This window comes from Cryptomeria japonica, chromosome 2 (genome assembly GCF_030272615.1).
Source record: "Cryptomeria japonica chromosome 2, Sugi_1.0, whole genome shotgun sequence".
Lineage (NCBI taxonomy): Eukaryota > Viridiplantae > Streptophyta > Pinopsida > Cupressales > Cupressaceae > Cryptomeria > Cryptomeria japonica.
Window position 1 is genome coordinate 94,760,543 of NC_081406.1, and position 27,333 is coordinate 94,787,875.

Below are 27,333 nucleotides of genomic sequence, written 5' to 3' on the forward strand. Positions count from 1 at the left end.
TGGAAGAAAATCGCAGAATAACCTCGTATAAAGTGTATTTTGAGAATTCCAATTTGCTATTTAAAGATGTTAAAATTTTAATATTATTACTAAAATTTACAAAAGTTCCAACTTTAATACAAAAGCATTAGTCACAAACGCATCTCTCATTAATAAATGCTGTCTCTCAGATCATCAAAAGCAACCAATTTCCTTAAATTTGCCATATGAAAAAATTATGATCTTAAGAAAAAAATATGAAGTTTAAGGCATCGCTGTAATTTATTATCTGTATCTGGAGCATAAGTCCATCTGTGACACCTTTTTATACAAGAAGATTTTTGTCTCGATTTTTTCCAACAGTGAAAATCCATCTTTGATTTAATGATTATTTGAAGAGCGAGCATACACAAGCATGCATGCGAAAAGAAAAAAATTAACAGGATATATAAAACCAATTGTACAAATCATATTCCAAGCTGCATTTAACTATCAAAACACTGCCGATTTTTATGTACATTACTGCAAGTTTCTATAATAACAGGTAAACTGACAGTTGTAAATACATGGACAGATAAGTACATGAGTCTAACCAAGACGTTCTATAGCAAAAGAAAACTACCAACCATTGTAAATCTATGGACAACAGCCGTATTTACATCTGTGCCATAACTTCAAATGTCATAACCTATCGAAGTCTACCAGACAATTCGATAAGTAACATAGTGTCCTGTTAAATTACCATTGTATATGAGCTTGAGTATTTTGCCACGCTTGAGTCCATAGTACCGGGCAAGAGGATCGGTCTCTAGCATCCGAGGGAGCTGAGAATTTGCAAGTCAGGTATACATGCAATAAAGAAGTGCTGAAATCAGAATAAAATATAAAAGGTACTTTGAGAAAATGTCCTAGAACAATTGCTGCTCTAGTTTGTACTCATTCTATCCTAAATGCATAATCTAAGATTCACGTCAGTTATTGGCAATGCAAATCATACTAGCTTCTCATTTCCCACATTGTGTAATCACATTCATTAGGGTAAATACCCAGTCGATACTACAAAAGGATTACCCTCCATCTGAATTTTCTTTCTGTGGTAGTAAATTAAACACAGGAAATCACAGTTTCCTTGATTTTACTTAAAGGAAATAAGAAAATGAAGTGAATGAGATGAAGGGGTTACACGCAGTCTCCCAGGAAATTAATAAAAAGATGCTTGAACTAGCATAGTTGAGATGACAACAAAGCTATAACTCAAACATACAAAGTTATTGACATAAATCAGAAAATTGATATTCTCAGACTATATAAAAGCAGATCATCTGTAGGCAAGAATTCACCAGAAAGGTAATCATGTTAATTCAGCTAAACACGTACCTGATTTTCTTGAACAGAATACTGTTTAAGCAAGGCATTCTTTTCTTCGACAGTGAGTATTTGATGTTCCGGTACAAGAACATGCTCCTTTATGTTAGTCAATAACTCGGTCTCCTTCACTCATATTAGATAAGTTGTTAGAGAGATGTAAAAATATTGTCATTTAGTATTCAACATAAGACTTAATAAATGATCTTATCGAGCACCCATTTCCATTTAAAAAAAGGTAAATACAATAAGCCCTTCGCACATGTTTAGACTTTAGAGTGCACTCTTAACTACTTATATCTATCATGTGTGCTTGAAACAAAAATGCAAGCAGATGAACGCCTCAAGTGTGGATTCATTTAGAACAAATCATGGATGTAAGCATCAAGAATCAATATCCATGTATAATCTTTATTAACTAAATCCTGCCATAACTTGTGTGTGACCTTTTAGAGGCAAACTCCCTCTTAAATCCCCCATTTTTAAAATCCATTGGGTAATGATATTACTTCATAAACGAAGTTTGTCCAGAAAAGAATGTAAGATAAAGAAAAAACAATTTAGGCTTAAAAACATATGTTGGCTACAAAAGGTTTGTTGGATAATCTATAAAGATATTCAGATCCCTGAAATACACCCTCTAAATTACAAAAGAAAACCCTAAAAATATCATAGGAGGAGGATGCCAGATGGGGACCCTGAGTTCAAAATACACAATAAAACCTAACTGAAGAACCCCACTGATACCTTCATACGTTTGTGCCAAGATCCTCTATTTGACATTCTTTTGCATTTTTTTTATTTTGTTTTTATCAAAATTCCAAACACTCCGAGGTATTTTTTGTTTGTTTTTGTTTTATAATTGCACTTGTGGCTATCATTTGAATTATCAACCGAAAAAAAAAGCGGCAGTATTGAGTGTAATTGAAGAGATCGAACTCAACAAAGAGCCCTTGGTGGTTGAAGAAATCAAACTCAACAAAGATCCCTTGGTGGTAGAAGTAATGTTGGAGGTTCTTCTAGGAGCGGGAGTGTTATAGGGGCAATTAATTCAAACAACTCAAAAAGACTGTCCTGAAATTATCAAAACTTATGCAAAGGGTACATTTAATCCCAAAAAAACATGTTTTATACTTTATAACAGCCATAGACAAAAGATAAGAAAAAAAAAATTCAAGTGGAAGTAGTATAGGTTTGAGTCATTTGTGCAAAAAGGACTATTGAGGCAGTAGCAGAAGGGTTTACTTTCATCTTTTGGACATAACTTAACATAGTGTAAAAGGGTGTGAAAAAATAATTTTAAGTGAGAAGACCAAGATGACTAGGTTGCATATGGAGGACGATGCAAGAAAAAAGGGAATGCCAATAGAATCCACTCTACCAAGTGCGACTTTCATTACCCAATCCATGGATGTTGAGAGCCAAAAGAGCAAAGACGAGGGCCACTACTATTGGAGGCATTTTTAATATGCAATCACAAAAAGTGGCTGAGTCTTCTATTGTCAATTTTCTTTTGTGCCAATGCCAAACCATTTCATGTGGTGCACTCCATATTCTAATCAAATGTTCAAAGACGCAATTGTTGTTGGTCCTTCATTTGTCCCCCCTAAAGAACATATGCTACACATCTCCCTCCTCGATAAAGAGTATTCCAAGGTAAGAATAGCAATGGAGAAGATGAGAGACAAGTTTGGATAAGGGAAGGCCTGCTCTATCATTATGAATAGTTATGCAAATACAAGACATCGTCTTTACATCAATGTTATTGTCACGTGTCCAATTCGCTCTTATTTTCTTGGAGCTACTGATTGTTCAAGAAAGAGGAAGCATGCAAACTTCCAATTTCAAATTTTAAAAGATGCCATAAAAGAGGTTAGGTCATCTAATGTTGTACAAGTAACGACTAATTCAACCCATGTATCAAGTTGGTTTGATGGTGAAGGTTGCTTCTAGACCCCATGTTGTGTTCATTCATTGAAAGACATTGGAAGGATACACTTGTGAAGGTAATGGTGGCAGAAGCTAGAGACACAAAATGTTCATATACAACCATTACACCTTCGTTTTGTTTAGAGCATTTTCAAAAAAAATAATTCCTCAAATCCATGGATAGTATATATGCAAACTATTTTTTTTTACCAGAGAGTATGCTTGTAAGTTTGTAACGTCCCCTTTTTGAAATGGGATTTAATAATATATATAAATGACAAATTAAAATATAAAAAATAAAATAAAATAATTTATTATAAAAATTTAATTGAGTTTAATGAATGGTCAAAAAGGCATGTGATGAAGAGTTGTGACTCACTCAAAACATGAAATATATAAGGGGATCATTCCATTCAAGAAGGGATCCATCCATCAATTAAGGAAGCAATCGATCAATTGGGAAATAAATGATTATTCTCAAAAGAAAGCAATTAAGGATGAATAGTTGTGACTCAAATGAAAAAATTATGAAGGTTTATCTCTTTCAAAGGGTGGTAATTGTGAAAGATTGTGACTCTTGCAAAAGGTAGACATGATTATGTAAGGCTTGTACTCTTTCAAAGGGTGGGAATCGTGAAAGGTTGCCTCTTTCAAAGGGCAGAAGTTATGAATGATTGTACTCTTTCAAAGGGCAGAAGTTATGAATGATTGTACTCTTTCAAAGGGTGGTCATTGCGAAAAGTTGTGACTCTTTCAAAGGGCAAAAATTATTAAGGCTGTACTGTTTCGAAGGGTGGTAATTGTGAAAGGTTGTGACTCTTACAAAGGGCATACATCATGAAGAGTTGGTACTCTTTCAAAGGGTGGTCATTGTGAAAAGTTGTGACTCTTTCAAAGGGCAAAAATTATGAAGGCTGTACTGTTTCGAAGGGTGGTAATTGTGAAAGGTTGTGACTCTTACAAAGGGCATACATGATGAAGAGGTATGACTTCTCCCTTACATTGGAAGATATAATTAAAGGGAAAGTGTTTCATTTGAGGACATTCAAGAGAGATCAATTTAAAAAATACTTTATTATTCTCAAAAGGCAGCAATGAAGGGTGGTGACTCAATTCTTATGAAAAGTGGTGAATCTTTCAGCGATAAAGTACAAAGAAGGAATCATTCCAAGCATTCAAGGATCACTTATCAATCATCACTCACCAATGCATCAAATCAACACTCATTCAATCATCACTCATGAATTCATCAAAGCAATCATCAAGTATCAAATCAAGCAAAAAAACAATCAGAAAATCATCATTCTAAATCATCAATTCATTCAATCAATTAAACATACAAACAGCCATCATTCAAGCATCAACCATTATAGCCTCAAATCATTCAAATATCAATAACTGAGACATCAATCATCAAGATATCAATCATATAAGACATCAATTCAGAAAATAGATCTAGAGCAGCAATAAATAATATTCAGAAAATAATTTGTTGCAGCTATTTGAGAATAGCTTGTTAATTCATCAATAGTTATTGAATTACTAATAATATAGCAGATTCCTTGAGAAATCGTGTCTTGGATTTGTGAGGTGTCTTAAAAATAGGAAGGATGGCCATCCTTCCAACTTCACAAGAGGTGAAGGAAGAACAGCCTTCAAGCTCTTATCAAGTGTGCCACCTCAGGCTGGAATGGACAGCCAACCTTCCATGCTCGTGTGCCAGAAGGTGGAATGTAAGACCAACCTTCCATGCCCTTGGGCTCGATCAAGTAGACAGCCAACCTCCAAGGTAAACTGAGGGATGGAAGGGCAACCAACTTTCCATGCTCTCAGCAAGTCAAGGACAGCCAGCCTTGGGAATTGTCAATTTGCAAACACTTCCAAGAAATTCATGATGTGATTTGCTATGAGGAATATACTATGATGAATTGATTCCAATATTATTGATGTTGTGATTTATTGATCTAGATATTATGTTTTATGTATACGTTTGAATATTATCATGATTTCATGTTATCTAATAGTCAATGATGATTTAATTCAAAGTGGGTTAGATGGCCAAAGGCAAACACAACTAAAGGAAAATGTATGAAACGAATAATCCTCGACGATGGTTAGTGGTCCATAATGAGGTCAAAATGCTGATGTTCAATAAATTGCAGATTTTGTTGTTTTCGAGTTTATAACTTGTAAAATATTCTCATTTTTTGCACATATGTTTGGTCCTTCATCTCACCTATTGTGTAGATCATAAAATATGTTGATATAAGCTCTCTTAGCCTTGGAGAGATTTAGGAGACATTTCACAACATATTTAGGCAAAGGAACCCTAAATTGGAATTTTATGAGTATATTAGGCTCCTAGTGACGCAACAATAGAACATTGTGAACAAACCCACTTCATGTGGCAGCCTCTACTTCAAATTCCAAATGGTCTACATATGATTTCATCTAATCAATCAAGAGCAATACGCTTACCTCTCAACAATCAAAGATGCTAGCGGTCATGCATAGTGCATTGCAACTTTAAGATTAACAAACTCCCAAGTATTGTTAGATTCTAGCCACATGTTGAGATGTTGATCCCAAAAATGCCACACAAGTTGAGAAGGCACAACAAGGATTGGTTGAGTTTCTCGATTGGATGAGGCAACCCCCCATAGTGGCACTAACTTGGACTCAAACTCTTATTTCGATGCAATGTTACCAAATGCTAAGTAGGGACAGATCCATATTTATTATTTCTTATGTTTTCGTCATTTTGTAGTTGAAACTTGCAGCCTTTGGGGCAATTTCGTTGTATTTTTTATATAATATAAATGCATAGTGACAATGAAAGCAACTAAATTTTGTTAATGTGTTTGCTGACTTTGCTCATTCACATGAAATCTCAACTCAACTTAATATTATGTATTAAGGTTCTATAATGTATATGATGTATGCATTATTGATGTTATCATATGAATATATTTTTATATGGAATAAATATAACAATGCAAGGGCAGCAAATAATAAATATATGATCCTAGATAGCACTTGATGGGATTGTCTTGAATATCTCCTCAATTTCATTGAGTCCATATTGAAAATAGTTATATTAACATGGATAGGCCTTGTTTGGGGGAGATATATGATGGAATTGACTCAAGAATTGAGAAGATGAAGGCCATCATAAATGCACCTACTACATTTTCTTGCCTTTGCATTGCATCCCAAATCTTAGAGTGCTAAGATCCTTTATGTCAACAAGGATTTCCCCATTCAAAGATCTTAAAGTCAACCATGGGTACACGCCTCAATGCTTCATAGACTCTTCATTGATCTTCACATGCAAGATGTAGTTAGACTCAAGTTAATGGATTTTGTACACTCCAATGACTTCAGTTATGATGCTCTCTGTGAATAGTTTAAGGTTGATGCTCACAGTTGGTGGTGCTTCCATGGCCAAACATTCACACATCTACAACCTCTTACAATCAAAAAAATTATCTCAAATTTTATAAAAAGAAATCTTTTATATTTAAATTTTATTATAATTATTTTTTCCAATTTTATCTCCAACTCTCTAATTTTGTTTTAATGGGTTGTTAATTCATATACATCTGAGAGGAATTGAAAGAACATACTCCATCAACTTAGTAAAGAACAATCTATTGTATTAAAAAAGGATAGAAAACAATGTATAGAATTCCAACTTTCACCTCCTTGAACACACAAACAAAGTGGCTACAAGTAGAATATCGAGCAAAAGCATCTAATTTGGATGCTACCACTTTCGACCTTGCTAAACTTGATATTGAGAATGAACCAACTGGTCAGCATAAGAGTGTAAATACTAGTGCTAATGCCAATGTCAATTTGTGGTTTTATGCCAGCACCTACATACCTAATATGAATGGTGACAATGATATTTTTGAAGACCCGCATTACACAGATGCTTAATTAGTGATGGTTGATTGTTGACACTTGGCACTATTATTTTTAATTTTAACATATATCATAGAATTCAAGTTTGACTAATTGACATTGTGGTATTTTTTATATTTTTTAGTGGTTTTGTTTACCATATGATGCTATGCGATATTCTAAACTTTATTGCTGCTGCAAGTATGTGTATATTTCTGATTTTTACATGTTTTTATATTAACAAATCCAAACCAAAAAATATTGACCGTACCAATGAACATGAACCTAAACCAGTACCAAGAATGGTAACTTAGAAATTACGTACCACAACAAGTAACTATGAGGTACATCTGATGTGGGATAAATCCACACACTGTAGTATTAACTAAATAACTAACTGTAATTATTACAATTCTCATAGATTAATAGTAAGGTTAGGGCATAAAAGTCCTAACATGGCTTCCCTTCAAAATCCTTGTCCTCAAAGTTTCGGTTGTGCAAATTGTTGTAGAAGCCAATGGAGAGGCTCCCAAATTTATTTGTTGGTTTCAATCTTTGACACGGGACAAAACATAAATGAAGATACGATGTGGGAGATGGCAATGGTTGGCCATAAATAGATTTGTAAGGTGTTTAATTTGCAGAAAAGGACGAGAAGTGTACTACCACCATACAGCAATGAACCATGTAGCCTAATGAGTCTATAGTCCCAATGCAAGGCATCTTAAATATGTCTTCTAGTATTGAGTGCCTGTCTATATCCGACCCTTAATTGACAAGCGATGTGTTGAGCTAATTTTCAGTTGTGCCCCATGAAACTTAAATAAAAACTGTCAAAGTTGCTAGAAGAAGTGGGATCAAAGTCATTTAAAATGGATATCATCCTAGCATGGAAGCAGAAATTTTGGTCAAATAAAGCTTGGGCAAGGTTAGAAGTGTAATATGGAGAGTAAGCCAATGAAGAAAAGTGGCCATACTTGTAGAGACAATCCGCCACCACAAAGATACTGAATTTGCCATCAAACTCGTGGAACCCTTAAATAAGATCTATGCTGATCTGTGCCCTTAATGTAGTCAATACTGGAAACGATTGTACAGTGGCTAAATAAATTTGCTTCCATGATCCTTGGATCTTGAGGCTATAAACCTTTAGTTGCTCCAAGGGCATGTGAAATAGAATGCTTATCAAGACTAATTGCATGTCCTTAAATTCAACTAAGTTCATATTTGGGGTCATTTGCATGGTAGAGAGTTGGGCCACTACATGGCAAGGTCCCAATTTTATTAACGTCTTCATACATTGTGAACGAACAATATGGGAGAAGCTTAAAGACTTTCCCTTTAAGGTTTACTAGTACCAATTTGCAAAGCCACTGAATGACCAAAATTATGTCAGAACCACATGAGGAATGATTAAACATGTTAAATTGTACAATATCACATCCATGGAAACCTTGACGTTCCAAAATCACCATTAGCAATAATCACTTCAGATTGCATGGATATTGATACCAATATGCTTGCTTTACTACTCAAGGGTCAATGAAGATATGAGTGCTACTACAATGAATTGCAATTATTAAGCAATGCACTTTGAAATCATCCAACACCTTCACAATTTGGGGTGAGGTAGTCCCAACTAAATACATAGATATTTCAAATAATGGGTCATCACCCAAACTAGTTTCCATAGGTTGCTCTTTGGCCATATTATCATATGATACTCCCACCATGTCACATGTAAAATGTGCCTGCACATCAAATAGATATAGTCATGAGCATTTGTGACCAAAGGTATAGTTTTCATCACATAGCAACATAGTTGCTTCACTCAACAAGCAAACAGCTCATCAAGTAAGCCTTTGAAAGGTGGTGGTTAAGTGTCGTAATATGAGGTTGAGCAGTGCTTTGTAAGGACACCATTAGGCTCTGAATTTGTCTTCAATTAATTTAGCCAATCCAACAACATGCTTCAAAGTGGTAGGTTGAAAATTTTTGATTTCATGAATATTTTCCTTTAGACCACTAATATAACAATTTTTCAAGAAATTTTCTTCAATCACACTTTTACAATTTGGCAATTTTTCAAACTATGTTTACTAGTAATGGACAAAGTGAATTTACCATACATTAGTTAAAGCCCCTTTGAAATCTTTGTACTCACTTGAGCCAGATCAAGTGAGAAGATACTAACAAAATTGGGTCCATGTGAGGACACCGTATAGATATTAATACCATTGGATAGCTTCGTGTTCTAGATTGAACAAAGCCATGGCAAGATTTGTTGTTTTGGGAATCTGACTGACAGCAAAATTCTATGTTTCTCCCTATAACCTACAACCACCTTGTAGAGTTGCCACCATCAAATATAGTTGGCACCATCAAACATAAAAGTCTACTTTAAGTGTACATGGAGTCTAACCAAGATTTTGTCAATTATTATGTCTAAAGTTATAACTTTGTCCCTGTATGATCCAAAACCAGCTCACATGGAATTGTTTTCATTCATTGAATGACTAGGCAATTCACAATTGCTTATGTATCAAGAACTGATTCCGTGACAGTGAACGAAATGGCCTACCCTCTTCACATGGAAGGAGTATGTGGATGATGGGACCGATGTCTTGTTGGTTTGTGTTTTATTCATGGATGATGTTCCTTCTTATTGGGTTTGCAGGAGCCTTTAAACATGTAGTTGCAGGATCTAAAACCTCTGTAAGGTTGATCATTTGTTTTACTTCCAAGTACACTTTATCTTGCTAGATATCTTCAATGCTCACTTGTTCCTAAACAATAGCAATGACAGAAAGGAAGATTTCCCTCTGCTCCTCTAAGATTTCCTTTCGCAAATCTGGTCTCAACCCAAAATGCATATATTCTAGATATTTTTGTATATTTTTTGTGATGACATATCCACTATTTGCTGGATTGAACCAAAAAATTTAGCATGAGTGCACATCTTAAAGTAGAAAATAAAGATTTTATATTCAAAAGAAACTGTACAGGTGTTTTGGGGTTGACTTTGGTTGTCAATTGACATGTGGAATTTTTCACATGGGTGACAAGGCATTTTCACCATGGAAGTAGAAGTTTACGTTTCTGTCTTATTAAGTTCATGCCACATACGATCATCAGTTGTATTGATTTCTAAGTTACAAATCATTTTTAGGCACTTTCAATCCCACGATTTTGTAGAAATTGTTGGCTCATAACATCATATTTGACATTAAGGTCAATAAATCTACTATCAATCTAATTTGTCCATCTTGGACAATTGTCGAAGAATAACAGAGTATGTTGAGCGTATGGATTTGCTTTCCTCATTTGACTATTCCAAGGAAAAGTATCTACAATTTTTGGAGGGGTTACTAGAAAAATTTTCCAAAATGATCAACATGAAAAGAGGATTGATTTGGGTTAATGCAAATGTGAAGAAAAAATGCCCCCGTTTTTAAAACTAATATGAACCTATGGGTAGATCTTTTTAGATAGAACAATTAAGTTCCCTTGCTTACCCCCTCCCCCCCTCCCGAATTTTAAAAACAAAAAACAAAAAACTTGTGAGAATATTGTCCTGAAAATTTCAAATAGGTGAACTATATGGGAGTGAAACACCCAAATCTCAGCCTAAATAATATATTTGTTCTGGAAGTTGCGACTTACTATCCCACTAGATCAAGCTTTGGATTTCTATTGATCGATTTAATATGAGGGATTTGCTCAAACCTATCCAAGGCTACCCTAAACTATTCAACTTAAATGTCAAATTGCAAATGCATGTGATGTTTAAGCTAAGATCTACCTTGGATTGTTCAGCTAAAATATCACATGCATTTGCAATCAAACAATGTAAACACAAGTGATTGTTATGGCCAACCTAACCTAAACTGTGTGGAGCTACTCAAATCTACCAATCTCTCATCAAATTTGCCCAAATGTGTCCATGGCTAAGGTTTAAATGGGTAATATCTAGCATAGGGTGTCTGCCCTATAGGCTCCCTAACATACTTTCTCATTCATAAATAGCTAAGGTACAAGAAACATCACTAAATGGTGCAAAATTTGAATCAAATGAGAGTGGGAGCGGAAGCAAGAACACACATGGGATGGCTAACCCAAAGTACCAAATACCCACAAGGTACTTGGGGCAAGCATGGCATGCCCAAGCCATCACACAACATACCCATACGCTTGTACACAATTCAAACATTTCTCTCAAGAGCCCTTCTCTCTTCATACATGGGCATCACTTGGAATGGATTGGAATGGAATAATCAATCGAAAGGGCAAAGTAAACTTATTCTTTTAGAATAGATTTAATTATTTATCTATATACTTATCCCCCCTCGTTCATTGTGTTGGTCAGGGTAATCCACCTTCAAATCCAAAAGGCATAAGATGGATGGCTCCTCCCACTGGATGGTATGAGCTCAATTTTGATAATGCATCTAAAAGCAATATTGGAATCTCTTGGGCAAGATGCATTTTAAAAGATCACAATGGTTATCTAATTGGAGTGGCCTTGAAAGTGTTGGGGCATGGAACAACCATCGAATCCAAGGCCCAAGCGCTTCTTTTAGGTCTGCAAATATGTGTAAGTCTCAGGATGATAAGAGTACGAGTTGAGAGCAAATCTATGGTTATTATCAATGCCATAAGAAATAGGTGATAAAATTCTCAAATTCTGGTGATTATGTCCTAATACTAAATAACATTTCATCAATCACACAATAATGAATACTTAAAAATGTGGAAACATACACAAATAAATACATGTTTAAATCAGTTTTCCATTCCCTCCAAAAACTTAAAAGGAAACCTCCACAACTACACATCTTGCAGTTGTATGGAAATCAACATGTACTATGTTGTTCTGGTATGTTACATTTAGTTTTTCAATTCTTGGAAAAACTTAATCTTTCAAATTCATTATGAACATCAACCTTCTATCTTGCTCCTATCTTTATACTAGCTAAAAGCCTAATATTCCGAAAAGCTCCTCATCTCTTACAAGGGATTAATTGGAAGATAAGTCTAAGTCATTAGCATTTATCTACACTTTTATTAGGCTAAATTAGCTAGATGAAAGACTTTCACTTTAATCCTTGATAGTGAAATACAAAATAAAATAACTCAAAACACTTGAACCACTTTCCAACACGTTCACAATTAACCTGTGTGGTAGTTCCTAACCGAGATAAAAACTCAATAATAGGGGGGAACAAAATTGAAAGATTAATGGAATCTTAAATCAGATTTTTCCAATGTTAGAAAAATTCAACGAATTCACTTTCAAGCATGTTTATATAGAGATTAACTCCCATGCAAACTCCTAGGCCAACTTTGCTATAGACTATGAAACAGGTGTGTTGCTAGTAAGAAAATAAAGATTTGGCAGAGTTGAATGCCCAATATATTCAATGATGATCCCATATCATTAAGAGAATGGATTTCACAAGTAATGATGTGATAAGCTGTCCAAGTTGCATGATTCAGAAAGAACATCCCTTTGCCACTAAAATACTAGCAACTCAAAATCATGGGAAGATATGGAACCTTCGCAATGAAATTCAGCTCTTCTTATCCATTTTTGTCAACTTTCCTCCTAAGAAATCATGCATACCAATATTAGGTTAATTTCCAAGAAGAGGTGAATTTCTTTTTAAGGGGAAAATTCTTATTTATAATTGAAAAAGATCTTCAAAAGTGAGCACGATGATAATGGTCCATGCAATTAGGGTAATGTTGGTAGACATGTTTTTCTCAACTATTCATGGGTACCATGTCAATACAAACATTTTTTCAATGTGAGAAAAAAAGATGTGATCTAGTATGCGTCTAATGTTTTGATGTCATTGGGAACTCATACAATCTTGGACGATGTCATCTCTACCGTGGGCTTTCATCCTAGTGTAGATCAATGGTTGGGGCTCAACACTACTTTGACAATACAATAGATCTTGTTTGTTATCACAGCTACAAGTCACCATGTTAACCTCTACAAATACCAAGTGAAGCAGACAATTGAATGCCTCAAATTTGTTAAAAATGCTACTCCATTGTCAAGGTTTAATTGGGGCTTTATGGGGAATGAGGACTCAATTGACAATATAAAGGAGAATGCCCCTGGGAAATGGAGATAATCATTTGTCTATTGCAATTATTTTGTAGGCTTCTATGATAGCAATGTTGTATAAGAATGTAAATATTATAAAATATATGTTTGACATTTCAAAATGCTAGAACTTGCAATACTTTCTAATGGACTTTGAATTCATCATCCCACTAGGTTTTCAGTATACTAGCCCTCCATAAAGGAGCTGCCTTAACTCTATATAGTATTTGGTTTTTAATATATAGGTATGGCCACCAAGGCCATTTTTATCTAGCAAACAAAATATACTTATATTTATTAATTTTTAATATTTTTATATAGTTATGAATATATATATTAAATTAATTTATTAGATATATATTTACGATTTAAAAAACTATAAATTACTTAATTATTTCTAATATTTTATACACAGTCATACCTCCACCCAAGAAAAAAAATACTATATCGACATACCTAAATTATAAACCAAGCTTGTTCCCATTTAGACAACTTCGGTAAATAGTGAAGTAGCCCACTTATTCAAAGCTCTAGCTAGCAAGAATTATATCATCTTATAGCCACACTATCTTGTCTCTGAAGTATAGATAGAGTAACTTCTTGATGCTAATTGCTAACAACTACATTATGAAAATGGCTGACGACTTCTTATGAAAAGGTTGTTGAACATCCAAAACAGTGAGAGGGGAGGGGTGATTCAATATTCCCTTGAATTTATTAGAACTCTTAAACAACCATCCACATAACATAACTTAGTTGCAGAATTAAAATGAACAGTAAACAAAAATACAATACAGCACATAACACAAGGACTTATACGTGGAAAACCCAAGACGAGAAAAACCATAGAAAAGATTAGCTCTCAATATCATGTAGCCAGTTATAGTAATACAAGGTCGCTCACTGCCACATGGACTCACTGTCAAAAATACAACGGCTCACTACCGGAAGATGGCTTACAGCCAATATTACAAAATTTGAACTGTTAATATTACATCTATCGCATGCATGAGTTACAGTTCTATTGAGGTGCATATCACTTTCACATTCACTATCGATCACATAGAATGATCAAAATATCATGTATCTATCTTTGGCCAAGCAATTAAATATATATCAAACTAAGTCTTCATAAAGTCGGCTTGACCAGAGTAAATGTTAGCCCAAATACCTTTACACACTACTGCTCAACAGATCTAATCCTATCGGAGAAGTCGACAAAAGCATAAAAGAGCTTCTCCATACATCAAGGAATAGACATGATTACTAAAGCTAATAAACTGTCGATGATTCCGGAGGGGACCGAATCAAAACATTCACACAGAGCAATGTCGGTAAGCAAGGTATCATATTACCAAACCCATAACTGTTCACAACAAAACATTAACACCTAAAATCTCAAATATAGCTGTTAGCAAATACAAAACAAGTTCCCAAAATATTACGAAGATATCTAATATTGCGGAGCAATGCGGACCCAAAAAGGAATACGTTGGACCCAAGTGTATACTGAAGCTTGTGGGACTCGAACTGTAATATGTTGGACTCATGTTGTTGGATCACAAAAGACATCAATGACAATATTTTAACAATCTCCCCCTTTGTCATTGATGGCAACATGACAACTAATATACTATGTTACCCGAAGACGTCCTGGCTATTTTTTTCAAGCGTCCCTGTCCTTGGGACTCCTAGGGGACATCCCCATAAATTCTGCATATTGACAGTGAATTTTGACAATGAATTCTATAAGCAATTTAACTTTAACTCTCAATTTAACACAAATTTGGCATAAGAACTCTGCTAATTCTTATATGTTAAGGTTCTATAATGTATATGTGCATGCTTTATCCGTGTTTTCATATGAATATTTTAAATTTCCCTATATATTTTAGTTTTTCCTATTTTTATATAGCCGTCCCCTTTGCCATCCCCAAAATTGGCAAAAAAAACATCGTCCCGGAAACACGTACCCCTATCCCCTATCGTCCCCGTCCCAAAAACTCAGGGTAACATAGCTAATATAGCATATACAAAATTGTTCATATGTACAAAACTAACCTTCTATACAAATTGTCTATATGACATTACATAGCTATTCACTCCTCCTTTGACATCAATGGCAAAGGGTACAAAAAGAAAGTATTGTGCACAAAAACTCCCCCTAAAAACAAGAAAATGAACTAACTGGAAGACTATTTGATCTTTTGAACATGGGCAGTCCAACTACCTATGTTGTTCTCCCAATGCTGAATAGCATCTGTTAGAAGTTTTGTTTGTACCTAGAGAGAAACAAGAGAGTTTTTTGTTTCTTCAATTGAGCAGGGCTCAATGAAAGTGAATTGTTGTGCCTTAGACAGGGCACGACTCATCAAAGAGATACAATCCTTGCACGTCTCTTAACTGACCAAGAGGGAGGATAATGTTGTCCCTCTGCTACTGAAATTCAAAATATTTTTTGTGTAGTTCCTCAATGGCTGATCTATCGGAGCCAATAAGATCTTGAGATAACTAAAACGTATGAAAAGCTTGTTTTATTTTTGACTCAATTTAGTCAATCTCTTCACAAATGCTTTTTGTGGCCTCTAGCCATTGCAAACTATACAAATATACTATGTTTCCACCACAGAGACATGCCTGACCACGAGCAATAAGGTGAGAAAGATTTTGTGCTATTGCACATTTGCCTTTTAGGTCCAATAGGAGCTTTTCTTTCTCAACTTCCTTCTTACGAGCAAATTTGGTTACCAGAGCAATGGTGTAGTTCTTCAAGGAATTTAACAATGTTTTTCATTTATCCAGACTAGAGGCAAATGGATCAACAAAACTATTCAGTATGTCACTTTGTAGTGCTATTATTGCCTCTTCAATAACCTTGTTCTTTTCCTTCAACTCTTCAAAAACATCTTTCTTTGTTGAAGCCTAAATGGCTTCTCCAATTTGAAACTTTTGGAATGGACCAATCTTGGTGAAATCTACAATTAACCTGGAAGAGGTAATAAGCTGGAAAGATAATGGTGCAGCAAGTAAGCTTTTCAATGAATCATTGGAAAGGGTGTTTCCATCAATTTCCAAGGCATACTTCTTTACTTCTTGATCTTCTTTAATTGCTTTTTCCCTAATCTTATTCAAAGCTTCCCAAAGATCTTGTGAAATGTCCTTTTTAAAATCTTCTAGAACAACATTTAATCTAATGCAATATTGAATGAAAGCTTTTATAAATGTTTCCCTATCCTCATTATCAGCCTCAATATACATATTGCCTACTTCTTTTAATTCTCCTTCTAGAGCTATCATATTAAACAGAGTTTCTTTATCTAGGGGTTCCTTGACAATTTGCTTACCTTTGCCTTTCCGGACCTAAATTCAGAATCCTTCAACTTCATATTCTTTAGATTCTTCTTCTTCAACGTCATTGATCTTTTGTTTGACTTCTCTAACCTTTCCTTTCTTGGATGGAGTGAATGTGGGAGTCTCCTTCCTCTTAGTTAGTTTCTCCTTCACTTCTACTAGAGATGCCTTCTCTTTGACAAGGGTACCAGATGAAGCAACTATCTTGTTGGATCTCTTAAACTTCTCAACTTCTTCAGCAATAACACCAGCTTGCTTCATAGATTCATCAATTACCTTTTGAACATTTTTCTTCCTATTCTTCTTGGTTTGTTCCATGTGGATCTTCTTGGACTTTTCATCAGCAGTACCAAACCTTTTTTGAGTTTCATCAACAGGACTTTCTAATAAAACTTTTGCAAGTCCTTCCAACATCTCCTCTGAGACTTCATAGCCTAATGTCGGAATCCAGTTGGTTCTTGGAACAATGGCTTCCATATTGCACTTATCTGTTGAAATTACAAATGTGATATCACGTTTGTACTTCTGCGCGATAGACTTAAGAATCCTTTCCCTATTATGCATTTTATATTGGAAGACGGAGAAGAATGAGGTAAATGCTTCTTCTTGCATAGTGTAATCTTGAAACACCTTTCCAATTCCGATAATCTCTTGCACGAAGTAAAACAAGATGCACAATGCTAGGGTTCCATATTTGAATGGATACTTCTATTTGCATTGGTTCAAGTTCTCAAGAAATTATTGTTTCAGTATTTCGCACTGACCATAATCAATGTTTTTCACTGCCATTTCATAAGCCATGTTGACTATTGTGGCTGGGATTGAGTTGTCCCTATTGGTGAAGTAGCTCTTATTGCTAATCATCAACGATGCATATTGAACGACACGGTTCGTAACACTGCTAACGAATAGAGTACGTTCGTCAAAGGTTGCCTTGGTCAACTCCTCAACAACTTTGTTCTTTGCAGCCTTAGGTGCCGGAATAGCACCTGAGTCACTTAATCCAATGACCACCTTCATCGCATTCTTGGTAATCTGGAATGATTCTTCAAGCCATATGAATTCATCATGGAATCTGGTCATTGCCATTCCATTTGTCATCAAGGCAGAAATTAGGAAAATGATTCCATAAGCCCAACTTCTTGTCGACTAGGGTTTGATATTCTGGCTTAATTTCGAAATTATCTCCAGTCAGCTTGTCAGTCCATAATTTTTGCAATTTTCCAATGTCATATTCTTCCAACTTTACATGAATGTATGCCCTAATTTCCTCAGTCAGTAGAAATCCAAAGGGAATGCTTGAAAGCACACCCGTCGGATCATTTTCAACAGATTTGTTCAGGTATTTCTTGAAGCTAGGTCGACACTAAGTGCTAATATCAACAACCATGGGAGTAGCCATGGATGCAGATGCTGAAAGTAATGAATTTGCAAGAAAAATACCTTTTGCAGCTCGCCAAGAAACCCTAACCCTTGAATCACCTTTTCACTCTTAGAAATTTCTTTCGCTTCGAATGAGAAATAACTTAGCGAATTCTCCTTTTAACCTTTTTTGATCCACTTGCACGTAATAAATGCAAAGATATAGTATAGTACCGCTTTTTCTGAATACTCATTTTGTCTGTGTCCACAGAGACCTTCTAGACCTCCGCATTTTACCACATTATAATGCTTTCCACCGAAATCTTCATTAATTCCCATATTTCAACATGCTGTAACTACAGCCTTGCTCTCTTTAGAAGGGGAAATATTTTTCTTGATTTGCTCCCCTTGGGCCAAAGCCTCTCACTCTTAATTACTATAACAAATGTTTGCACCAGAGCTAGGTGCAACTTCGACTTCCTTTTTCCTTCAAATCTTCTTCATCTCGGCCTTCACATCTTCCTCGTTGATTTTCTTTACTGGTTCATTTGTCTTGATTTCTCCTCTTCTACAATATCTTGCAATATATCCTTTCTTTACTGGTTCATTTGTCTTGATTTCTCCTCTTCTACAATATCTTGCAATATATCCAAGCTTGTTGCAATTGTAGCATTTATTGTTTCCTTGTGTTTGTCTTGACCTGCACTGGTTAGCCTTATGTCCAAACATTCTACATGTATAGAAATGACCTACGAAATGACTATTTCTATTTTGATCTATTATAGCATGATTTTTACATTGACTAGCTTTGTGACCATAGTTGTTACAAGTATACCATCTACCGGAGAAAGATTTAATATTTTGACTCATTCTATTTCTACATTCAAACGCTTTGTGACCTAGTTTATTGCAATTAAAACAGTAGCCATTAAAAGAAATGTTCCTTTTACTTACCTGTTGCTCGACCAGTGACTTACCCTTATCATCCTTAGCAAACTTATCGGATTCTAATTCTTTTGTCGGAGATGGTCCTTCTTTGCTTTCTGTCTTGCATTGTGAGCTTTCACCTGTTTCAAATCCTGAGCCATTTTTTTTTTTCTAGAGACCTTTGCAGAGTTACCATTTTATCAAGCTTATCTAAACTCATTTTAAATTTGTCCTCTTGTTTCATTGATTTTTCCAGATCTGATTTTAGAGTTGTGATTTCTTGTTCAAGCTTCTTGCATTCCTCTGATTTGCATTTAACCATATTGTTTAAGTACTCCTTGGTTCTTTCACCTTCTTCACTCTTGGTTTTCGGATCTGCAATAGTGTTGTTTGCTTGCTTGAGCTCTTCACTAACTTCCTTATCTCTTTCTCTAAATTTTCTGATTTGCTCTCTCCACTTTCTAATGCATTCATTTGCCGATTGAACATTTTCTCTTAGATTTCTATTCTCATTTTCAACATTCTCTAGGTCTTCAAGAGCAGTTATAAGTTCTCCATTTGCATCTAGGTACTGTTGTGACCATTTCACACATCGCCCCATTAGAATGGGGACCCCCTTTTTTTGCTTTAGGTTTTGCTTTCCTTTTGCTTGTTTTTCTCTCTGCTTTCTAGGTTTTTTGAGTGAGTGAGTGGTTTGCTTGGGGAAGGCTAGATTAGGGCTAATCTCTGGAGCTCGTTTTAGGGTTTCTTTCAAGCTGAGTCTACCCTTGTTTTTGGGAGTTGTTAGTCATCTGCCTGGAGCCTTAAGTTTGCCATAATGAAGCATGCTTTTCAGGAGAGTCAAGTGGGTTAGATCAAAGAACAGGGTGAATAGGTCTCAATTCAGGTCAGGTCTAGGTTGAAGGTTTTCTTGTCAGAGTCTTGTTTGTTTCCGAGTCTCAGTCAGTTGAGGAGAGTCAATGAAGAAAGGGAGTTGATATGATCAAGTTTGATGGAGAATGAAGCAAACCAAGGTAAGACCTGGCCTGGAATCTCAATTTCGCTTCTGACCCTTCCAAAGGGTCCAGGGCGAAAATCCTTATAGACCTCCTTTTTCTTCTCATTTTTGACTAAGTAGGGCATGTTTGAAGGTGAATTGATATGTTCTTGCCTGGGGAAGGAGTTGGTGGATTTTGAGGAGCAAGATTGATGCCTGAAGGGGAATTTTGCTCTTGACCCTTCCAAAGGGTCCAGAGCGAAATTCATCATAAACCCTATTTCTTGCCTTAGATAGACTTGCAACCTTGTTCCTAGCTTGGAAAATGACCTAACTTTGCCTTATGAGGTGGTTTGAAACATGAAAACTGAGCAATCTGGCCTAGAATGGAGATTTCGCTCCTGACCCTTCCATAGGGTCTAGAGCAAAAATCATCTTGAAGCTTATTTCTTCCTAACTTTGGCTAAATTTTGATGTGCAGGGTATCTAGAAGGGAGGATTAAACATTCTTGTCACCTTTGAAGATTTGGAAGCGTGCAAAAATGAAGAATTTTGGACAAAAAGGGAAATTTCGCTCCTGACCCTTCCAAAGGGTCCAGAGCAAAATTCCTTATAAACCTATTTTTAGCCTTTCTTGGACATGAAACTTTATTCCTAGCACGATGAAAGATGCAATCCTACCTTGCAAAGAGTTTTCAAGTTGAAAAAATGAAGATTTTTGGTCAAGATTGAGAAATTCGCTCCTGACCCTTTCAAAGGGTCCAGAGCGAATTTTCTCAAAAACACTCTTTGCTATCAAGTTTTGCTAGGTCAAGTGTGGGATAAGGTAAAACCAAGAAGGAATTGCCCCTGGGAGTGACTTGAAGTGCTAAGAAATCATTGAAAAGTGAAGGAATTGAGCCAAATAGTGAATTTCGCTCCTGACCCTTCCAAAGGGTCCAGAGCGAAATTCCTAAAGACACCTATTTTCCTTGCAAGGTCAAGACAACTTTTTGGTTTTTATGGCTTGAATGGGTGGTGAGGAGGTGTGTTTTTGCCTTTTGAAGATGATTGAGGTTGAAAAGATGAAGGAATTGAACCTAAGAGAGATTTTCGCTCCTGACCCTTCCAAAGGGTCCAAAGCGAAAATCCTAAAAACTATCCTTTCTTCCAAATTTTGGACAAAACTAAGCTTAGACATGGGTATGAGAAGGCATTTGGATTGCCTTATAGTGGAATTGGGTTGCCAAGAATGCAAGTTTTGAAGCCAAGAGAGAATTTCGCTCCTGGCCCTTCCATAGGGTCCAAAGCGAAATTTCCAAATTCTCCTTTTTCCTTGCAATTTAAGACAAGATTTTGATTGAAAGGAGTGAGGCAAGATGTTCTATGCCTTGGAGGTGATTTGAAGATGAAAGGATTGGAAAATTGCCCTAAAACCTGATTTTCGCTCCTGACCCTTCCAAAGGGTCCAGAGCGAAAATCCTAAAACCAATATGTTCCTTTCAAGTTTGTGCTAAGACAAGACTAGACCAAGATAGAAATTGCCCTTGAGACCACCTTTGAGTGAATGTTTGTTTCAAAAAATGATGATTCTAGGTCAGAGAAAGATTTTCGCTCCTGAACCTTCCAAAGGGTCCAAGGCGAAAATCGTAAAATCCCCTATTTTGCCTTGCAAGAACAAATCAAACTTGGATTGGGTGAATGAAGGAGACAATTTCCTAACCTTGTGAGGTGGATTGAAGTTAGAATGATGGAGGAGTAAGCCCAAGCAAAGAAAATCGCTCCTGACCCTTCCAAAGGGTCCAGGGCGAAAAACATCAAAGCCACCTTTTCTTCCAAAGTTTAAGTAAAACTAGGCCTGGACTACAGTGATAAAAAGCCATTTAGAATGCCTTGGAAAGATTTGGATTTTCAAAAAATGAGAATTTTGAGCTCAAGAGAGAATTTCGCTCCTGACCCTTCCAAAGGGTCCAGGGCGAAATTCACATTATCACCTAATTTGCTCATGTGAAATGCTAAAATTTGAAATGCAAGACTTTGATTAGGTCAAAACAAACATGAGCTTGCCTTCCAGAAGATTTTGGAGTCAAGAAAACAAGGTATTCAAGTCCTAATTTGAAAAATCGCTCCTGACCCTTCCAAAGGGTCTAGGGCGAAATCATCAAAAAGCCTATCATTCAACCTTGTTAGAGTAAGTCAAGGGTAAATTGCAAGATTGTGAAGACAAGGGCATGGGAATTTGCAAATCTAGGTTGTGAAAATTTTGACTCATGAAGTAAACAAACCTGGATGTGAGGTTCAAACAAGCTTTGAAAGTAATTTAGACCTTCATCACTTTGGATATTTCAATGCTCAAGGAGGAAAGAAGCTTCATTAAGCCTTGATCAAACCTTAATATTCCTCAGTTTTCACTAAATTTGCCAAATTCAAGACATTTGGTGAGGCTAAAGCAAGTTCGCATGAATTAAGGCATTTTGCAATTGAATTAATTAATTTCAAGCCTTAAAATAAATATAAAATTCACCTTGGAAGCCTTGTATTTAATTTTAAAATTAAAAAAAAATTAAGATGAGCGCTCAAGCCTTTTATTTTGTCTTTTTAGGCAAGTCGGCCTCCTTTAAAGTGGGATTTTATTGTATTTTATTGCTAATTGACCTAAGTTGGCCTCATGAGGAATTAGGGTGAGCGCCCTATATAAGGGAGGTGTATTGTGGACAAAATGCAAATCATTCATTCATTATTCACATGCGAATTTGAGGAGCAGATTAGAGGAGCGAATTTTTATTAAGTTGGAGGCTAATTTCCAGAATTTGCTAAGTGTTTAGAGGCTGGTGGAAAGCGAAGTTCTTTTGAAGGCTGATTGAGGCATAATTCATCCAAAGGAAGACCAGAAATTCAGTCCTTATCCAGCGAATTTTGATCTCCTTTTCTTCATTTTCCAAGGTTGATAGTTAAGCTTTCAAAGAAAAGGTATGAAGAATCAATTTTTTTGAAGTTCTTATTCAAGACTTATTTTGATTTCATAGCAATCTTTTAAAATTCAAGTCTTGTAAAATCTGATTTCCATTCATAATTAATTTGAAAATTTATAATTCTTGGATTTATCTTGTCATTTTCAAATTAATATCTAAATTGTTCCCTTGAAAGGTCTTAGATCCTATACTATAAGATATTATGCTCAAAGACTAATTTTAAGTTTTTGTGTAGGCATCAAATGACGACCCCCAAAGCCGGAGGATCTACTACTCGCTAGGCTCTCATCAAGGAAGATCAAAGGAATGACGAATTGGAGACCAGGATCGTGTGAAAGTGGAGTAATATCGGAGACACCAACCTAGGAAACTTCAATGTGAGGAAGTTTCGAGAGGCCCCTTACATCGGAAAGCCATCACCTGTTGCAAAGAAGATAATTGAGAGTGGCATCATCAAAGCTGCAGGTTTCCCTCCCGCAGTCAAGTGTCATGAGTTGATGATTGAATGCGTCCGGCACTATGATTCACACTCAAGGACGATCGTGGCCGATGATGGAACTATCTTAGCCTATCTTTCGGAGGAAGCTATAAGTGAGATTTTCCATCTCCCGGAACATAGATACATGGTCTACAAAAGTCTAGAAGGAGCTAGGTCTATCTATGAGGATGATCCTGATTCCTCCCTGAACTTCATCAACGAGAATTGGCTACTCAAGAGCAGACCTCGCCTGAACAAGATTCCAAATACACCGCACAAAATCGACTTCCAAGAAGAGTTCAAGGATTTGATAACCTTGCTTAATCGGGTCACAGGTGCTTCTCAAGCTTTCTTCTTTGATAAATGGATGTTCTTCTTCATACAGCTGATCGTCCAAGGAAAGGGAATGCTCAATTGGGCTAGAATCATTAGCAATAGCCTGGACGTACAATTGAGAAGACTAAGACCTACTAAGTCATTCCACATGAGTTCATATGTTGTATACGCCTTGATCAAAGGTTTTGAGTATGCAGGACTACCTCACAGGGGAGTTGTTGGAAGAGGACCCGGAGAAATAAGAGTTTGTGATTCTTATGTTCAACTGCATCATCCACCTAGAAGTGACTACAAGTTAGTCAATGATACCTTCATGATGAATATTACCAGGATATTGCAAGGTGGGATTCACAATCGACTGTCTATGGACGCACAAGAGCTTGTGAAGAAGCATGATGCATGGTTCATTCAGTTTCCAAAATTCACGCATGATGCATGGTTCATTCAGTTTCCAAAATTCACATACATCAGAGTTCATGGGTGTCCTTCACCTCCCTACATGTTGCCAAGATATCCAACAGACAGGATAGTACTACTTGAGGTGACTAGACAGTTGGCAGCTTATGCGAAGGCATCCAGACACAAGCATGGAAATGGAATTCCCGTGCCCATCATACTAGGGAACTCAGTTGAAGTGTGTCCTAATACTCAAGCCGCAGAAGATGCAAAGAAGGAATTATCTCTATACTCATTCACATCCTTTGCCTCGAGAGAGAATTTTGACCCTCATGGTCATATAGAAGAAACAGTTGGGAAGAAGTACAGGCATGAATCTCAGGTGGAGGACTTTTGGATGAATGTCCAAGATGATGTCGAGGTCAAAAGAAAGATGCATTCCAGGTTGCCTTTGGATCTCATCAGGAAATGCAAAATTTATAGAGTAGCCGATCAAGCCTAGGATAATGGTAGATACCTCCAGTCATCCTATGAGAAGGAAGACAAAGAAGTGAAGATAGATTGGAATGAGGCCGAGGTTTTAGACTTGAGAGCTTTGATGGCTCCCGTTTTATCCTACACTCGTAGATGGGTGGATGTACAGCATCAAAAGTTGAAGGAGTAGAATGTATCTATGACATTCACCTTGGAAGCAAGACCAGAAGAAGGAGAAGCAAGTGTGAGTGAGAATACTTCTCATTCCAAAGGCTCAAAGAGGAAAGAAGGACCTGAGAAGGGAGAACCTTCCAAGAAGAAGCAGAAAACGAATCCTGATCGCCCACCAAGCACATCTTCTAGGCATGAAAAGGAAGCAAGTCAAGGGGAAGATCAGAGGCAGATAGTATATGAAATTGATGAGTCTATGGAATCCATGTTACAGAATGATAAACAAGGGAAGGACAGACACCTCAGCATTCATCAAGTCAATCTCCCCAAGTTGGTGCTAATGAGCAGCATGAAAAAAAGAATGGTGATGAAGCAACATCTCCTTTCCGGGAAGATAGACCTCTACCTAAAGAAATACGAGTGAGGGAAACAAGATCTGCCATTCTTGATTGGCTGAAAGAGACGCTGACAAGGGTAGTTGTGGTTGAAGAGGAAGAAGATGTATTTGACTTGGAAAGCCTTATAGGAAATTCTCATGAAGTAATAGAGAAGAAGAAGGCCACGAAGATGTCAAAGGTAATTAGAGATGAGACAGGATCCAGAAAAGTGCAGAAGAATATGATCTAGAAACATTTGATCTTGGTCCACTTACCACCGAGCAGGCTATGGAAGAAGCAACCGATTCGCTGAAAACACTCAAAGACAAACTCAAAGAGGAAGTGGAAAAGAATAAGAACCTTGAAAAGGAGGTCAGTGCTTGGAGGAATTATTTTAGACATCTTAACCAGCCTTTGAGACGACAGGATCCAGCAATATCTCCTTTACATGCACTTCCTCTTGAATCAATAAGTGAGGCAGAAAGGGCGAAGAACCTAGTTCAACTCATGAGTTCTTGGATTGATGAATCTCACAAGGTAGCCGTTGAATTTGCAACAAGAATGATGAAGACAGTTCATCGAGCTATCCAGGTCCTTGAGATTATCCATAACCTAATGATAACTGTGGCTGCATTCACTCGCACTAGAAATGTTATCATCCCAGTCTTACAAGTGATAAGAGAAACACCAAGACGGATTCTGACGCAAGAAAAGATAATGGATGGAGGATCCCATAGCCTCCTACAGTGGTCAGCTCTGCTCCAGATGAAGGAAGTCCTTTTTGAAGACGTCAACATCAGATGCAGCCGAGTTGAAGGCATCATCCATACAATTCAAGACAAGGTGTTCGAGGTGTTGTGTACCATCCTTGAAAGGCAGATCGAGATCGAGACAGATGTGGACATACAAGAGTTGGAGGATAGAATCAAGGTCATCTTTTGCAAGGAAGAGAACGTCATCACAGAAAAGCAACGAGATCAAATGTATACTACTATGTTCCTGATTGAGAAGACCAAAGAGCTTGAGCCTGGATGGGAGACAACTCTTCTCACTGCTTTTGATCAAGTCCTTCACTTGGAAGAACGAATGAAGAATCTTCCTGAGATTCCCATTGCTGAGATTGAGGGAATTGTGTCCAGATTCATTGAATATGCTAAGAAAGAGCATAGGAAAGGGAACAAAGTTCTAGATGAAAAGTTGTTATAGGATGATGTGGCAACTTAATTCCTATTGGTCTATGTCTCCTCCATATTTGTGCCAATTTTTTATTGGCTATGGATTAGTAATGTTTATCTAAATGGGGACTTTTTTGTAACAAACCCTAATTAGGGTTTAGGTGTCAGAATCTCAGCCATTGATCTTCTTTCGATTTGGGCCGTTCATTGTATTTGAGGATGCTATATAAGCCCTCACTCATTTCATTTTCAAAGGTTAGAGAGTTTAGAGTGAAGAAAGTTAGAAAGTTGGAGAGAAATAAGTTATTGTTGTAGCAAAATTGAGTAGTGAAGAGAGAAATTTGAACAATTGTTGTCCATTTGGTTATGAGATCAATAAAATATTGAAGTTATGGTATTTTATTGCAATAATTGTGGCTATCTTCATGATTGTTTATCTTCTTGAATCACTTTCAATTGAAATAGCATTTAAATTTTAAGTTTGAAGGACGAATGTTGTGCCTGATCTTTGATAAGATTCACATTCCAAACCACTAGCTTCTTACTAATTGTAAGAACGCCTTGTGTGGTCAACTGGAAACTTTAAGATTGATTAAGAATTCAATCATCATTAAAAGTATTGATATGTATCTCCTTGATAGTATCTATATCCTTGATGATTTGAAAGTTATTGAATCCCCTTAGAAGATCGCATCAATTCCAGTAGAGTTGTAATCTCTTGGTGATACTGAAATTGGTAGAATCTTATCAAGTCTAGCCTTCATTGAGTCATTCTTAGGAATAGTTTAAGTATCTCTTCCTTGAAACCCTTATCTTTTGATATTTTTGAAAATCTGTCAGCATTAGGAAAATTCTATTCCCTCATTTGAAAGGAAGTAGCACAGACAAGCTTTCTCTGAAAGTACGTAAGGCCCCTTGAAGAAACAGCAAACACAACGACCACTGGTGCTTATCCACAAGTAGAGATCCTACAAAGCGGAACCTTGAAGTCATCCCGATTGATCCTTTTGCGACATCTTCAGCATTCAGAGACTTTATTCAAGAGAGGATAAGATACCTCTGGGT

General features: G+C 36.4%; 1 protein-coding gene across 1 annotated transcript in view; it reads right to left on the reverse strand.

The window, feature by feature from the left end:
* Positions 1-428: 428 nt before the first annotated feature.
* The window catches only part of LOC131028211 (DNA-directed RNA polymerases II and IV subunit 5A), a 50,590-nt gene continuing 23,685 nt past the window's right edge, over positions 429-27,333 (reverse strand). Inside the window, exons 3-4 of the mRNA XM_057958459.2 lie at positions 1,357-1,470; positions 429-803 (exon numbers count right to left, since the gene is read on the reverse strand). Of these exons, the coding sequence (XP_057814442.1) occupies positions 678-803; positions 1,357-1,470 (240 nt within the window). The 3' untranslated portion in view covers positions 429-677. The remainder of the gene's footprint in view (positions 804-1,356; positions 1,471-27,333) is intronic.